This window comes from Mauremys mutica, chromosome 17, assembly GCF_020497125.1.
Source record: "Mauremys mutica isolate MM-2020 ecotype Southern chromosome 17, ASM2049712v1, whole genome shotgun sequence".
Taxonomy (NCBI): Eukaryota; Metazoa; Chordata; order Testudines; family Geoemydidae; genus Mauremys; species Mauremys mutica.
The window spans coordinates 11,611,846-11,627,951 of record NC_059088.1 but is presented as its reverse complement, the minus strand read 5'-3'; the positions used below and the strand labels follow the sequence as shown (position 1 = coordinate 11,627,951).

Sequence of the window (16,106 nt, the reverse complement as noted above, 5' to 3'; positions counted from 1 at the left end):
CGCTCTAACCACTAGACCCCACTCCCCTGCTCTGCTCAGTCATTTCCCCACCCTCCTTCCCACCTGCACCTCCCCCAGGCAGCGATCTGGGACCCACTGAGAGCAGCAAATCACGGAGCCCGTCAGTCCGGGCACTGGCTGCCTCCCGGAGCCGCGGAGCGGGAGAATGTGGGTGCCAGGAGCCAGCCAGATACCCCCTTCCACCAAGCTCTGCATTAAAATCATCCTCGCACTGCTCTGCCAGGGTAAGAGAACAACAGCAGAGACAGCTGGGCTGGCAGGAATCCCCCAGAGCCGGGGAGAGAACCCAGGAGTCCTGGGTTCCAGATGCCTCCTGCTGTAAGAGTTGATACTGGTCAAATAAATTATGGTTTGGGGAAATAAAGGGGCTCTAGCAGAGCTGTGGGGAGCCCAGGGCTGGGCTAGCAGGGGCTGCGGGTCAGGAGTGAGGGGCACCGGCAGAGCTGTTGGGAGAATGTTTTTTCAAAGCCCTATTTCCCCAGGAATTGAAATGGGGGGGGGTGTTTGAAGTCACAGGGGGTGAGGGCTGAGGGGTGAGCCCGTGAGGGTGCAGTGGGAGGTTGTATGGCACCTTAGTAACAACTGGGAAATATGTCGTGGCCATTTTATTAGCTCTAACTCAGGCTGTAAAACCATCACCCGCATCAGCGCTGGCTCCTCAAGCCTTCCGTGAAGCACGACAGCTCCAGCCTTCTTGGCTTCTGGCTGTAATTTTGGACGTGTCGAATGCCGCCAGGTCCCCTTTGGGGGCTGCTCCTGTGCCCGGTTCTGCCAGGCCTTCACGGCAGGGTCCTCCCTCCCCGCTCCCGGCCGGGCAGAAGGCGACTCCTCCCAGCACACAGCGGTCTGGTCGGTGAGGAACGAGGTTTTCCCAGGTTGGACTAATTTGAACTTCAGTCCTGGAGCATCTTCTGTTTTCTCCAAGACGTTTGGGCTTTTTGGACTCTTGCTGAGAAAAAGAGTATAAAGAAGACATTGAATTTACGGCTTTTTAAACGTCTTTTCAGGATCCTGCAGCTCGTACTAGTTCTAGCTGAACAGATTCCAGCATTGTAGGGCCGGAAGGGACCTCGCGAGGTCTAGCCCAGTCCCCTGCACTCATGGCAGGACTAAGGATTGTCTAGACCTTCCCTGACAGGGGTTTGTCCAACCTGCTCTTAAACATCCCCCATGATGGAGATTCCACCACCTCCCTGGGCAATTTATTCCAGAGCTTCACCACCCGGACAGGTAGGAACTTTTTCCTAATGTCCAACCTAAACCTCCCTTGCTGCAATTTAAGCCCATTGCTCCTTGTCCTGTCCTCAGAGGTTAACGAGAACAGTTTACCTCTCTCCTCCTTGTACAATGTTTTATGTGCTTGAAAACTGTTCCCATGTCCCCTCTCAGGCGTCTCTTTCCCAGACTGAACAAACCCAATTTTCCTCAGGATCTACGACCTTTTTCTGGACCTTTAATCATTTTTGTTGCTCTTCTCCGGACTTTCTCCAATTAGTCCCCATCCTTCCTGAAATGTGGCGCCCAGAACTGGACACAACCCTCCAGCTGAGGCCTAATCAGCGCGGAGCAGAGCGGAAGAATCACTGCTTGTGTCTTGCTCACAACACTCCTGCTGATACAGCCCAGAATGATGTTCGCTTTTTTGCAACAATGTTGTACTGATCCCTCATATTCAGCTTGTGATCCACTATGACCCCAGATCTCTTTTGGCAGCTCTCCTTCCTAGGCAGTCACGTCCCATTCTGTATGTGTGCAACTGATTGTTCCTTCCTAAGTGGAGCACTTTGCATTTGTCTTCATTTAATTTCATCCTATCTACTTCAGACCATTTCTCCAGTTTGTCCAGATCATTCTGAATTTTAATCCTATCCTCCAAAGTACTTGCAACCCCTCCCAGCTTGGTATTGTCTGCAAACTTTGTAAGTGTCCTCTCTATGCCGTGATCTAAATCACTGATGAAGATATTGAAGAGAACTGGACCCAGAACTGATCCCTTTGGGACCGCACTCGTGATTTCCTTGCAGCATGAGTGTGAACAACTGATAACAACTCTCTGGGAACGGTTTTCCAACCACTTCTGCACCCACTTAGGTTGTATTTGCCTAGTTTGTTTATGAGATGGTCATGGGAGATGGTATCAAAAGCCTTTTTAAAGTCAAGATGTACCACATCTACCACTTCCCCCTCATCCACAAGGCTTGTTACCCTGTCAGAGAAGCCGTCAGGCTGGGGTGGCATGATTTATTCTTGACACATCCATGATGGCTCTTACTTATCACCCTATTGTCTTCCAGGTGTTTGCAAACTGATTGCTTAATTATTTGCTTCATTATTTGTCCGGATCCTGAAGTTAAAACAGCCTCTGCAGTGTGTATAGGAGAGATTAGGGTTATACCTTTCCCTGAGCAAAGCTTGTGCTCCACCAGATCTTCCAGAGAGGTTTGCAGCTCCATCAAACGCACAAGCAGCATCTCTTTGGGGTCTGATTTACAACCATTTAACTCTTCTGAGATGTGGGTTGTCACAGATGCAGCGGATGTGTCGCCTGTGACCTGAACATCTAAAAATGCACCTACTGGCCTCCCACGGACGTCTGGAGAACGTCCGCAGTGACTTAGTACTGGACACCCATTTGCATGGTGCATTTATCAGCCACGTGCTCGTTGTGTGAGTGCGGTGAGAGAGTTCTTCACTTTTCCAGCTCCTGAGTCTTTCAAATCCAGCGTCCACATTCAGGGTTAGCCAGTGACAATGCGCTTCACACTGGCCTCAGCTTGGGGTGTGCGTAGCTGGAAAGTCTGGTGTGACACACACTGCGCTGGGTCTCCAGCATTAAGTGCTTCTCAATCGGGCCGTGCGCGTGGCTGGCTCAGGAGGCTTCCTGCAGAGCAGAGGCTTGGTGCTCTGCAGCCCTTTCACTGGCTTCGCCAGCCCTGGCTTTGCTGATGGGCCTGGCAGACCAAGCGCCTCCACTGTTCCCCGCTGGAGCAGGGAGACGCTTTCCTTCCGCGTCAGCTTTGTGGCAAGCGGTGCCCCAGGGGCTTCCTCTGCGAGGTCACTGAACGGGAAACGTTTGAGCGACAAACGTCGAGACCAGCCCTTAGGTTGCGGTTTCTTCAGTAGGGAGCTTGGTTTGTGCTTCGCGCTGTTCGGACGTCGATAAACCACTTGAACCTGCAGCTGGCGGGTTGGTGCCGTCTTGGTTCCTGGCCTGTTCCTCCCCTTGGTTGGTTTCAACCCTGGGGGTGATGGGGGATTTCAGGGTGGGTTCACCCCCCTTGTGGGGGAGGGAGATCCCAGATACTGGACAAATAAATTGTGGTTTGGGGAATTAAAGGGGCTCTGGCAGAGCTGTGGGGAGAATGAGATGTGCAGGAAGAGGGGGGCTGGTTAGTAAAATTCCCCTCCCACGAGCCCTTGGCTCAGGGCCCAAAGCTGCTGCCTCTGTCACCGGCTAATAAACAGCCCAGATCAACCTGTTATGGGCCTGGCGCCGAACATATTCGTGAGCCCCCATAGGGGCAAAGGAGCCCCTGGGCAGGGGGTCAGTCCCCAGAGTGAGGGGCCGGCCTGGGGCATGGGGCAGAGCATGGGGGGCGGCCCCGCTCCACCCAGCCCAGCGCAGGGCCCTGCATAGAAACCGGCTGTCGCCAGACGCACCCTGGCCCCCTCCGGCCCTGTGCTACCAGCCTGCCCCTGCCCCTCGGGGGGGGGAGGGAGGCTGGGCCACACAGACCCCGACTCCCTCTGTCCAGCAGCCCCCCCCACAGACCCTCCACCTCAAACGCACAGCGGCCTGCACCCCCTGGCCAGCATCACCCCCCGAGCCCACCACAACTGCCCAACGCACTTCACCACAGCCCCCCACCACAACTACACCCCCCCACTCAGACCCCCCACTGCCCAGCATCCAACACACAGACCTCCCCCACCCCCCCACTCAGACCCCCACGGCCCAGCATCCAACACACAGACCCCCCCACCCCCCCAGAGACCCCCCACTGCCCAGCACCCCAACACACAAACCCCCCCACCCCCCCAGAGACCCGCCACTGCCCAGCATCCAACACACAGACCTCCCCCACTGCCCCCCAAGAGACCCCCACTGCCCAGCATCCAACACACAGACCTTCCCCACCTCCCCCCCAGAGACCCCCCACTGCCCAGCATCCAACACACAGACCCCCCCACCCCCCCCGAGACCCGCCACTGCCCAGCATCCAACACACAGACCCCCACCCCCCAGCGACCCCCCACTGCCCAGCATCCAACACACAGACCTCCCCACCCCCCAGACCCCCCACTGCCCAGCATCCAACACACAGACCTTCCCCACAGCCCCCCAAGAGACCCCCCACTGCCCAGCATCCAACACACAGACCTCCCCACCCCCCCAGAGACCCCCCACTGCCCAGCACCCCAACACACAGACCTCCCCCTGCCCCCCAAGAGACCCCCCACTGCCCAGCACCCCAACACACAGACCTCCCCCACCGCCCCCCAAGAGGCCCCCCACTGCCCAGCATCCAACACACAGACCTCCCCCTCCGCCCCCCAAGAGACCCCCCACTGACCAGCATCCACCCCACACCCCCCCCCACCCCCCCAGAGCCCCCCACTGTCCAGCACCCCAACACACAGACCTCCCCCACCCCCCCAGAGCCCCCCACTGTCCAGCACCCCAACACACAGACCTCCCCCACCGCCCCCCAAGAGACCCCCACTGGCCAGCAGGCCCCCCCACACACACACCTCCACAGACCCACTCCCTCACACCCTGCCCCCGGCCACTCACCGGCCCTGCTGGAAGGCGACGGCGTCTGCCAGGCTGAGCTGGCAGCGTGGCCGGGGCCGGTCCAGTGCCAGGGCCGGGCATCCCTCCGGCCTCTCGGGAGTGGCGCGATGAGCCAGCCCAGGGCCGAATCCCTCAGGACCCACACGCCTGGCGATGGGGTGACCAGACGTCCCCGTTCGGCCGGGACGGTTCCCTTTGTAAGCTCTGTCCCGGCCAGCCTGACTTTTTTGACAAAAACGGGCATTTATCCCCTCTGCTCTGGCCAGCTGACAAGAGCCAATGAACAAGTGCCCAGTTTACCAGAGAAGCCCGGTGCGCCCCCCTAGCGGGGTGTGGAGGAACGTGTGTGTGTGTGGGGGGGGGTGACGCGAGGGGTCAGGCCGCAGGGCTTGGGGCCTCAGTCGCAACCCCAGTCAGAATGGAGCTGTGGGGGGGGGTAGGGCCAGACCTAGTTCCTGGCAGCAGTTTGGGGAGGGTGTCAGCCCCACGTCCTGGCAGTGGTGTGGGGAGCTGGGGCGAGGGAGGGGTCAGCCCCATGTCCTGGCAGTGGTGCGGGAAGCTGGGGCGAGGGAGGGGTCAGCCCCATGTCCTGGCAGTGGCGTGCGGATCTTGGGGGTGTCTCAGCCCCTGGCTGTGGCATGGGGAGCTGTGCGGGAGGGCTCAGCCTAGTGGTGGATTTAGGGTTAGTGGGGCCCTGTGCTCAGCTTCATTTGGGGGGCCCCCCCTTGGGACCAGCCAGGAAACTGCCCCTTCTCTCTTCTCTCCCCCCCGCCCACTTTTCAGTCTTTTTTTCTTCATCCTCCTCCTATGAGTAACAGCAAGTCAATGAAAATTGAGTGCGGGGCCTTGACTGGTTTTGTCAGCCAACTTATCTCCCCACAGACCACGTGAAAATCGCGGGGGTCTCGGCCGACACTGAACGATCTTTCCAGACACTGTTTGTGCCGCTAGCAAACTAGTGCCAAGCGCTTTGGAGACGAGCGTTTTATATAAAAAAAAGTAAAAAATCTTGGGGTGCAGGGTCAGGGAGGGAGTTGGGGTGCAGAAGGGGACTCAGGGCTGGGGCAGGTGGTTGGGGTGTGAAGCTGTGGCATGGTGGTTCCCCGCTCCTGCCCCGAGGGGGTTGAAAAGCAGCCGTGGCTGGAGGGGGCTGCGGCTCTAACAGCCGGGCTGATTGGGGAAGCGGCCCCAGCTGGGCCAGGCACCGATCAGGCCCCAGCTGGGCTGGATAAAAGGGCTGGGAGCCAGGAGCCCAGACAGTCTCCCTCTGCCTGTACAGGGAGCAGGGCCTGGCTGCAGGGAGCTGGACACAGGGTACCTGAGTGGAGCAGGGCTGGGGAAGGCAGAGGAGCTGGGGAGCTCCAGCCTGGAAAGCCCCAGGCTGCGGCCTAGCATTGGGCTAACAGGTACTGGGGGTTGCAGGGGGCAGCCCAGGGGTAGGCCAAGGCAGCAGGTCCAAACCCTCCTTGCCAGTGATGAGTGGCTGATACTGCAGCTGCCCCGGGGCGCGGGGCTAGACAATGACTGGCAGTAGCCCTAGTGGGTTGGGGGTTCCCCAGGGAGGGGAGACCCAGATTGGTGGGGCACTGCCAGGGGGCAGCACCCCTGTTAAAAGGGCACCGGGGTCGAGGGAGGGACACGGGGGCCAGAGGACGGGCAGATCACCGGCCTGCAGGGGGCGCTCTGGGCTGGAATGAGCTAATTCCTGGACCAGACCAGCAGGAGGCGCCGCAGGGGTGAGTCGGCACCTCTACAGATGCGCTTACCTGGGGCAGGTCCTGTTTGGTGTGAGGGGTGCAGGGGACGGATGGGGGGGTGCAGGAGCTCCCGTTTGGGGACGCGCCGGTGGAGGAGGTGGGAGCTTGGTGGCCGGTGGGGGCGGGACAGAAGTGGGGGGAGGGGAGAAGAGCTGGCCCTGCTTTCGGCTGCAGCCCAGTCAGAGCTGGCCAGGCCAGGGTCCCGGCTTGGTGCCATTGTAAACCCGGTACTGCTAATAAGGGCAAATATTGATCCATCCCAGAAATCGAGTCTCGTTATCAGAGCTGGCCCCTGTCAGTGACTTGGAAACACGCCCCCCCCTGGCTCTAACCACTAGCCCCCCACTCCCCTCTTAGAGCCAGGAGAGAACCCAAGAGTCCTGGCTCTCAGGTCCCCCTCCTCAGCTCTAACCATTAGACCCCACTTTCCTCAAGCCTCCCATATTAAATCTCTGCTCCCTTGTTGGTGTCTTTTTATTCTCTCACCCCATGGAAGGACTGAGGGGCTCTGGGGGTGTGTGAATCTAGGGGGGCTGCGGGTTGGGACTGAGGGGCACCAGCAGAGCTCTGTGTGAGGGCAAGGGTGGATCTAGGGGGGCTGCGGGTCGGGACTCGGGCACTCTCAGAGCTCTGTGTGCGGGTGGGGTGGATCTGGGGGGGCTGCAGGATGGGATTGGGGGGCACCAGCAGAGCTGGGGGGGCAGGGTGGATTGGGGGGCTGCGGGTCGGGAGTGAGGGGCACAGCAGAGCTCTGTGTGGGGGTGGGATGGATCTGGGGGGGGGCTGTGGGTCGGGATTGAGGGGCACCGGCAGAGCAGGGGGGGCAGGGTGGATTGTGGGGCTGCGGGTGGGGACCGAGGGCACCGTCAGAGCTGGTCTGTTTCCCCTGCAGGTGGGCTCTGCCAGGAGCCCGTCTATCGGATCCAGGTCCCGTCCCGCGTCACGGCCCAGCAGGGTCTCTGCGTCCTGATCCCCTGTCATTTCACAGCCAATTTCGAGTCCTCCGGGGTCCCCTACAAATACTGGTTTCTCAGGGACGATGACAGATACACCAGCCCGGCTGTGGCCACCACAGATCCTGGCAGGAACCTGAGGGAGCCTGGGGGCCGGATCCGCCTGGTGGGGGACGCCCCGGACGACTGCTCCCTGCACATCAGCGACGTGAGAGCCGGAGACAGGGACCGCTACGTCTTCCGCTTTGTGAAGGGAGACTTTAAATACAGCTACGTGGTGACCCAGCCGCTGGTGGATGTGACAGGTGAGGCTGGGGGTCCTGGAGAGCTCAGCAGGATTAACTCTGCTTATACCAGGGGCAGGGAGTCCCGCGGGTTAGCCCCACTAATACCCAGGGGCGGGGAGTCCCGTGGGTTAGCCCCACTAATACCCAGGGGCAGGGAGTCCCGTGGGTTAGCCCCACTAATACCCAGGGGCGGGGAGTCCCGCGGGTTAGTCTCACTAATACCCAGTGGCAGGGAGTCCCGCGGGTTAGTCTCACTAATACCCAGGGGCAGGGAGTCCCGCGGGTTAGCCCCACTAATACCCAGGGGCAGGGAGTCCCGCGGGTTAGCCCCACTAATACCCAGGGGCAGGGAGTCCCACAGGTTAGCCCCACTAATACCCAGGGGCAGGGAGTCCCGCAGGTTAGTCTCACTAATACCCAGGGGCAGGGAGTTCCAGGGATTAACCCCAGTAATTCCCCACTGAGTTGAAGTTTAATGGTGTCGCCTGCTTAGAGCTGACGGAGCAGCCGGTGCTGGGGGTCCCCGAGGTGCTGCTGTCCGGACAGCTGGTGAATGTGACCTGCCAGGCTCCGGGGACCTGCTCAGGGACCCCTCCCCAAATCACCTGGACAGGGGGGTTCGACTACACAGCCAGGAACGTCTCGGTCGCCCTGGCGAACGGCAGCGTCTCCTACAGCTCCATGCTCAGCTTCACGCCGGCCCCAGGGGATGATGGCAAAGAGCTGGTCTGCACCGTCACGTACCCCGCCGTGGTCGGGGTCTTCACCCGCACAGCCGTCCGGCTCCACGTCGGCTGTGAGTGACCCCGTCCAGCGCCGGCGGGGGAGTGGGGTGTAGTGGTTAGAGGGGGGGCTGGCAGCCCGGACTCCTGGGTTCTATCCCTGGCTCTGGGAGGGGTGTGGGGGCCAGTGGCAGGGCTGGGCCGAGAGCCAGGACTCCTGGGTTCGATAGGAGAGCACTGTGGTCCCAGGAGGCAAGTCCCCCCACACGTCCCGTGTCCCGTTGCAGACCCGCCGGAGCTGCTGCCGCGGGGGAACTGCACGGTGCGGGGCCGCGGGCCCGGGGGAGCCGCCACGTGTCACTGCGCGGCCGAGGGGAACCCCCCGCCCCGCCTCGAGTGGCGCCTGCCCAACCGCACCCTCCCCGGGCACTTCGAGGGCCCCGAGCTGCGAGCGACCTCGGGGGCGCGGGGCCCGGCCGTGAGCGGGGAGCTGCGGGGCCCGGCCGGGGCCCTGGCCAACGTGTCCTGCGCTGCCACCAACGCCCACGGGCAGAGCCAGGCCGCGCTGCCCGTGGTGCCCGCAGGTACCGGGGACCGGCGGGGGCTGGGCAGGGGATCCAGCTTTGCCTTTAGCTAAAAGCAGTGGCCTGTTCGTCTTCAGGCAGAGATGTGTATGTGAGGAAATACGGCGCTATGTGCCAGTCCCTTAGCCAGATGCAACCCACGTATCAGTCACACAGTCCCCACCTGCCCCCTTTCACCTCTGTGCCTCCCTGGAGAGGTGGGGAAGGGGGCTCAGTCCCCATGGCTAGGCCAGCCCTCGGCCCCTCCCCCGCTCGGGGACCCTCCCCCTACGCCGGACCCACCCGTTCATTACAAGCCCTGTAGGGCCCATCACCGCCCAGCCGATCCCACCGCTCACACCAGCTGTTGGTTTGCAGCCGGCTTCCCCCTGACGCTCGTGGTGGCCTCGGCGGTTGGTGGGAGCCTCGCGCTGGTCGGTGCCGGGGCTGCAGTGGCCTGGAGAGTCAGGAAGGGAAGGTAAGACTCAGGCGGGACGGGAGAAGGATCCAGTGGGAACCGTAGCCTGGAATGGGGGGAAAATGGCTCCCCCAAGATCAGCTATCGCTCATTGCAAGCGTGAAATTCCACTTGCTGCCCTCAATCCCGACCCACAGCCCCCTGCTGTGCCAGCCGTGGGTTCGCCCCCCCCAGCTCTGCCGGTGCCCCTCACTCCTGACCCGCAGCCCCTGCTAGCCCAGCCCTGGGCTCCCCCAACACGCAGCTCTGCTGCTCTGGGATGGCGGTGGCGGGGGGGGTGGATATCGGGATAGATGGACCCATGGGTCTGATCATGGCAGCAGGGAGGAGGCGGGACACCAGGCTAGATGGGCCTAGGAGTGGGATGTTGATGATGGTTTCACCCCAGGCAGGGGGGCAGGGTCCCCGCCAGGGCCGGACGGTGCCGAAGGACCGGAGACGGGCAGGTCTGTCACGCCTACGAGCAGCCTTCCCACAGACAGGTGGGTTCCCAGCTCTCCAGCGGGTTATGCCAGATCCCCCCGGTACCTACCCCAACCCCCACTCTGAGATCCTTCCCCCCCACATGGGCTCTGGGATCCCCTCCCTCACTCCCAGAATCCCCCTCTGCTGGGATATCCCCCCTCCATGCTCTCCACTCATCCTTTCCCCTGGCATGGCGGCCACTCTTCCCCGCTAACCCCGTCTCTTTCCACACAGGACGTCACCGGGGGAGGGGGAGCCCTTGAGAAGAAAGGGAGAGGAAGAGGAGGAGGAAGAGGAGGAAGATGCTACCGGGGGAGAGGTGACTGGGATCAATTTCCAGAGGAAAACATCTACGCCAACGCCTAAGGCCAGGGAGGGGGACAGGGTCATTGCAGGGCTCGAGCTAGAGAGAGACTGGTGGCAGAGGTGGGATAGCCGGCCTGCCTTGTGGCTAAGGTGCTAGCCTGGGTTGCCGGACACCTGGGTCCTATTCCCAGCTCTGCTACGGAATGCCTGTGTGACCCTGGCCAAGTCCCTGCCCCCCCCCGCCCCGTGCCTCAGTTTCTCAGCTGTAACACGGGGAGTAGATCACTGCATTTGGCTACTTACGCCGTGAGCTTGTTGGAGATGGTCTCTCGCTGTGTGTGGGCAGCAGCTGGCACGACGGGGCCCTGATCTCAGCTGGGGCAGGGCCTGTCTCTGGCTGTGCCTGGGCCGCGTCCCCCTCCCACCCACCCCACTCTGCTAATACACCTGTGAGGCAGCTACTGCTCCAGACAGAGTTACGCCGAGCAGGTCGGCCTGTGTTAACCCTTTCACTGCTGCAGCTAAATAAAAGCCATTCCCAGCTCCTCCAGGGCTGAGGAGTTTTATGTTGCCTCGGTTTCCCTCGCTCGTCAGCTGTGGCTGGACACTCCCGGCCCAGGCCCAGGGTACCAAAGCACTGGGAAGAGGGTCACGATAAACAACGCCTGGTGCTGTGATGCAGCCACCTCTGGGGTGGGAGAGCTGGGGAACAGCCGCACAGCAATGCCATGGGGCTCGCCCGGGGCTGAGATGCAGCCACCTCTGAAGTGTCGTGGTTAGAAGGGGGGCTGGGAGCCAGGACTCCTGGGTTCTGTCCCTAGCTCTGGGAGGGGAGTGGGGGCTGGGAGCCAGGACTCCTGGGTCCAATTCAGTAACTATGACGACAGGCTCATGACTTTAAAAATAACAAAAAGACACAGAAGTAAACAGAGCAATAAATAAGGTGGGGGTGGGGCGGGGGCTGAGAGGCAGCAGTGCTGGGGGGAGTGGGGGAGTCTGGCCTGTGCCCCACCCCTTCCCTCCCCATATCCCATCCCTGCAGCCCTCCCCGCCCATCCCATTCCTCTCTCCACCCTCCCCACAGGCCCCACCCCATCCCTCCTTACCCATACACACATCCTCCCCACACGCCCCGCTCCAGCCATCCCACACCCTCCCATCAGCCATCTAGCTGGATCCGGCTGTGGAGCTTCTCACAGACTCCCCCGTCGGGCCCACCCTTGGCCCCGTACGGTCCCTGGGGGGAACCCCCTTCAGTGCAACAGCCCTTCTCGGGGGGCCGCTCTCTCTCGGGGTCAGGCCCCTCCACCTCCTGGAGCCGCCCCTCTCTGAGCCTTAGCACGTCTGTCTCTCCCCATGGGCCCCCTCAGGGAGTCCCCTCGCTCTGGACCCCCAGGGCCTCCACCCCCAGAGGGAATAATGCCCCCCTGCTCTCCAGCCCGGAGCGACTCTCCCCCAGCGTAACACAGGAGGTTTATTGAGCGTCTGAACCCAGCAGAGGAAATTCTCCAGCCTCAGGCCTGGCCTCCCTCAGCCCAGCACATCCCAGTCCCCCTGCACCCAGGGGGGCTCTGCCTGCTCCCCCTCTCCAGCCCGAGCCCCCCTGCTCCCAGCTGGGCCTCCGATACCCCCGGCCCCAAGCCCCCTCTGTCCACTGGCTTCTCTCCAGGGAACCAGGGTCGCCTGGGCCTCCTCTCCCCTCTTCTGTCCTCTGGCCCCTCGGGCTGGAACCGGCTGCTCAGGTCACCGGGGTCCTGTCCCCGCAGCCCATTGTCCCCCACTGCCCAGACCGGCTGTGACTCCCGAGCTGGGCCTCCCGCTCACCAGGCGCTGGGGTCTCCATCCTCCAGGCCATTGGCCGGGTCCCAAGTTCCCTCGCTGGCCCTTTGTACCCACCAACTCCCTCTCCCCTCCCCTCGTTAAACCCGTAACAGCCGGGGACACTGAGTCCCACCCGCTCTGCATGCAACCCCCTGGCAAAACCCAGAAAATCCCCCACTTCGTCCCGGGCGGCTTATCGGGGGGCTGCACAGCTCTGGGGGTAATTAGGGTAACTAGGCAGGGCGAGGCCATTGCTCAACCCTGAGCCAGCCAGATCTCCCCCCCCACACCCCCGGGAGCTGACGCCCCCTACAGGGAAAGGCCCCGTGTCCCAGTCCCTGCCCAGCAGCAGTCCTGGCTCCCAGACCCCACTCCCCTCCTACAGCCGGGGAGGGAACCCCGGAGTCCTTTGAGGGACACGTGAGGGGAGTCAGGGGGGATAAATCACCAGAGAGGCGTCTTTGAGGACAGGATCTCTAATCTCCATGGAACAAGGGGGTGGGGAGGGTTGGGGCTCATTGCTGGGGGGTCCAGCAGGGACGGACAGACGGACACACACACGCTGCCCCCTGTTGGGTCCCAGGATGCTGCAGGCTCCGTCCGGCCCGCACGGCTCCCGGCCCCAGCCCCGGGGCCAGCACGGGCCCCACATGCGGCTCTAGGAGGATTGGTGGGCGACCATCGTCACCACACCTGGGGGGGAGAAGAGAAATGGGCTCAGAGCAGCAATGGGAGCATCATCTACTGGTACGCGGCCCCCCCACCCCAGAGCTGGCTGCATCTCAGCGCCTGGCAAAGGGTCCCTGTATAACCAGCCCCCATGCCCCACCCCAGAGCTGGCTGCATCTCAGCGCCAGGCAAAGGGTCCCTGTATAACCAGCCCCCGCGCCCCACCCCAGAGGCAGCTGCCTTTCGACACTCCCCAATGTTGCACTCACCAGTGATGAGGAAGAGGGGGAAGGAGGCCCAGCCGAGACCGAAGGACCAGCCGAAGGTGACTTGGTCTGATGGGACAATCACGTCCCCAGTGAACTCCCCTGTGTACACGGCCAGCGCGATCATGGCACAGAGCCCTGGGGAAAGGGAACAGCACGGACACCCCTCAGCGCGGCCCCCGCTCAGTCCCAGCACCAGGGGGAGCCGCAGAGCCCAGGGCAGGATTCGGGGAGGGGGAGGCTGGGGCTCGGTTCCCCTCGGGTGGCTGTGGTGGGGGGGGGGGAGATGAGTTCCCGGGGGAGGGGGGAAGGGGGGACGTACCTGCGCTGAAGCTGCCCAGGAAGGAGAGCAGGGTCAGAGCTAAGGAGCCGAGGTGGGAGCGCAGGAACGAGGCGAGGAGAGCGACGGAGGAGAGACACCCAGCGATCGCGCCCAGCAGCGTGAACGCCCTGGTGACCTTTAACGAGACTAGCAAAGGACGGGGTTAGATAAACAACACTGCACTGAACGGGTTAGAGACCCCAGGAGTCCTGACACCCAGCCCCCCCTGCTCTAACCACTGGCCCCCACTCCCCTCCCACAGCCAGGCACAGACCTGCCCCATGGTGCTGGTTGGTGGCAGAAGTGGGGTCCCTGGCGGAGCCGGGCTGCCCTCACCTGATGCTGAAGAAATTTGCTCACACACTGAATTGAGGCAGATCTTCCACAGCCCCTCATGGAGGGACCCGAGGCGGGTGTTGGCCACCAGCCAGTGGTCGGCGCCCAGGGCGGCCAGGAGGAGCAGGAGGCTGAGCAGGGCCAGGACGGTGCTGAGGATCCGGGGAGACGCCATCGCGGGAGGGGGGGGGGCAGCGCTGGGATCCGGGAAGCACCTGGGGGGGGAATGAGTCAGAGGCAACCGTGGCCCAGAGCAGCAGGGCTGAGCCAGAGCCCTGGGCAGGGCCTCCGGCAGCTCCACAGCTGGGTGATGGGGGTGTGGGGGACGGAGGGAGGGATGGGGGTGGGGAGAGGTGGATGGGGTGGGGCGTGTGGGGAGGGTGGATGGATGGATGGATGGGGTGTGTGGGGAGGGATGGGATGGGGGTGTGGGGAGAGGTGGATGGGGTGGGGCATGTGGGGAGGGCTGGAAGGGAGGGGTGGGATGGGGGGGTGTAGGGGGAGGGGTGGGTGGATGCGGTGAGGCGTGTGGGGAGGGGTGGGATGGGGTGTGTGTGAGGAGGGGTGGGTGGATGGGGGTGTGGGGAGGGCTGGAGGGGAGGGGTGGGTGGATGCGGTGGGGCGTGTGGGGAGGGATGGGATGGGGGGTGTAGGGGTGGGTGGATGCGGTGGGGCATGTGGGGAGGGATGGGATGGGGGGTGCGGAGGGCTGGAGGGGAGGGGTGGGATGGGGGGTGTAAGGGGCGGGGGGGGTGGATTCGGGGGGGGATGTGGGGAGGGCTGGGATGGGGGTGCGGAGGGCTGGAGGGGAGGGGTGGGATGGGGGGTGTAGGGGGAGGGGTGGGTAATTGCGGTGGGGCACGTGGGGAGGGATGGGATGGGGGTGCGGAGGGCTGGAGGGGAGGGGTGGGATGGGGGGGTGTAGGGGGAGGGGTGGGTGGATGCGGTGGGGCGTGTGGGGAGGGATGGGATGGGGGGTGCGGAGGGCTGGAGGGGATGGGTGGGATGAGGGGTGTGGGGAGGGCTGGAGGGGAGGGGAGGGATGGGGGGTGTAGGGGGAGGGGTGGGTGGATGCGGTGGGGTGTGTGTGGGGAGGGATGGGATGGGGGTGCGGAGGGCTGGAGGGGAGGGGTGGGATGGGGGTGTAGGTGGAGGGGTGGGTGGATGAGGTGGGGTGTGTGGGGAGGGATGGGATGGGGGTGTGGGGAGGGCTGGAGGGGAGGGGTGGGATGGGGGTGTAGGGGGAGAGGTGGGTGGATACGGTGGGGCGTGTGGGGAGGGTGTATGGGGTGTGTGGGGAGGGCTGGAGGGGAGGGGAGGGATGGGGGGTGTAGGGGGAGGGGTGGGTGGATGCGGTGGGGTGTGTGGGGAGGGATGGGATGGGGGTGTGGGGAGGGCTGGAGGGGAGGGGAGGGATGAGGGGTGTAGGGGGAGGGGTGGGTGGATGCGGTGGGGTGTGTGGGGAGGGATGGGATGGGGGGTGCGGAGGGCTGGAGGGGAGGGGTAGGATGAGGGGTGTAGGGGGAGGGGTGGGATGAGGGGTGTGGGGAGGGCTGGAGGGGAGGGGTGGGATGGGGGTGGAGGGGGAGGGGTGGGTGGATGCGGTGGGGCGTGTGGGGAGGGATGGGATGGGGGGTGCGGAGGGCTGGAGGGGAGGGGTGGGATGGGGTGTAGGGGGAGGGGTGGGTGGATGCGGTGGGGCGTGTGGGGAGGGATGGGATGGGGGGTGCGGAGGGCTGGAGGGGAGGGGTGGGATGAGGGGTGTAGGGGGAGGGGTGCGTGGATGCGGTGGGGTGTGTGGGGAGGGACAGGTTGAGGTTCCCAAAGGGGGTGCTCTGGGGGGCTGGGACCTGCCATTCAGGGGTCCCGTGGGGGGTCTCCGTGAGGGAGCGGGTGGGGCAGGGGGAAGAGGAGGAAACCCGACCCCCACTACCCCTGTGCTATGGGGCGGAGGCCAGGGAGAGGGCGGGTGTCGGGGCCAGCCCCACAGAGCCGTGTGTGAGGGGACGGCCGGACGGACGGACAGAGGGACGTGGGGCCAGACTCTCGGGTGCCCGGACCCTCCAGGCTGTCCCGGGGTAAATGACCCCCCCATCCCGAGCGCCCCCCTCACCTGCTCCGCGTCGCCTGCTCCCTCGCAGGGTTTGCTCCGGCTCCAGCCCTGACCCCCCCATGGGGCCTCTTGTTCCCGGGTGACTTCCTGGGAGGGGCAGGGATGCGGTAAGGCCCCATTGCAACATCCCCACATCCTCTGTGTCAGTTCCTCCCTGCAGCCCGCGAACCTGCCCCCCATCACCAGCGCCCTCAGCGGCCCCCAGGGTCTCCCATCCGAGCCCCAACCGCCC

The 16,106-nt window shown here is 63.5% G+C and overlaps 2 protein-coding genes across 3 annotated transcripts; one reads left to right on the top strand and one right to left on the bottom strand.

The window, feature by feature from the left end:
* Positions 1–166: 166 nt before the first annotated feature.
* On the top strand, positions 167–10,759 carry LOC123351955 (sialic acid-binding Ig-like lectin 13). The gene is made up of 7 exons (XM_044991649.1): positions 167–245; positions 7,466–7,831; positions 8,307–8,609; positions 8,823–9,119; positions 9,477–9,576; positions 9,965–10,058; positions 10,276–10,759. Exons 1-7 carry the CDS (start codon positions 167–169, stop codon positions 10,405–10,407), a joined length of 1,371 nt encoding a protein of 456 aa, XP_044847584.1. The 3' UTR covers positions 10,408–10,759.
* LOC123351954 (protein NKG7-like) lies at positions 786–15,962 on the bottom strand. Of its 2 annotated transcripts, none has more exons than XM_044991647.1 (5): positions 15,875–15,962; positions 13,762–13,976; positions 13,426–13,572; positions 13,107–13,241; positions 786–970 (listed from the first exon to the last, which is right to left on the bottom strand). In XM_044991647.1, the coding sequence occupies exons 2-5, from the start codon at positions 13,934–13,936 to the stop codon at positions 915–917; spliced, it is 513 nt and encodes a 170-aa protein (XP_044847582.1). In that variant the 5' UTR covers positions 13,937–13,976; positions 15,875–15,962; the 3' UTR covers positions 786–914. The 2 variants fall into 2 exon arrangements, with proteins under 2 accessions (XP_044847582.1, XP_044847583.1); XM_044991648.1 differs by lacking the exon at positions 786–970 and adding an exon at positions 12,071–12,861.
* Positions 15,963–16,106: the final 144 nt, after the last annotated feature.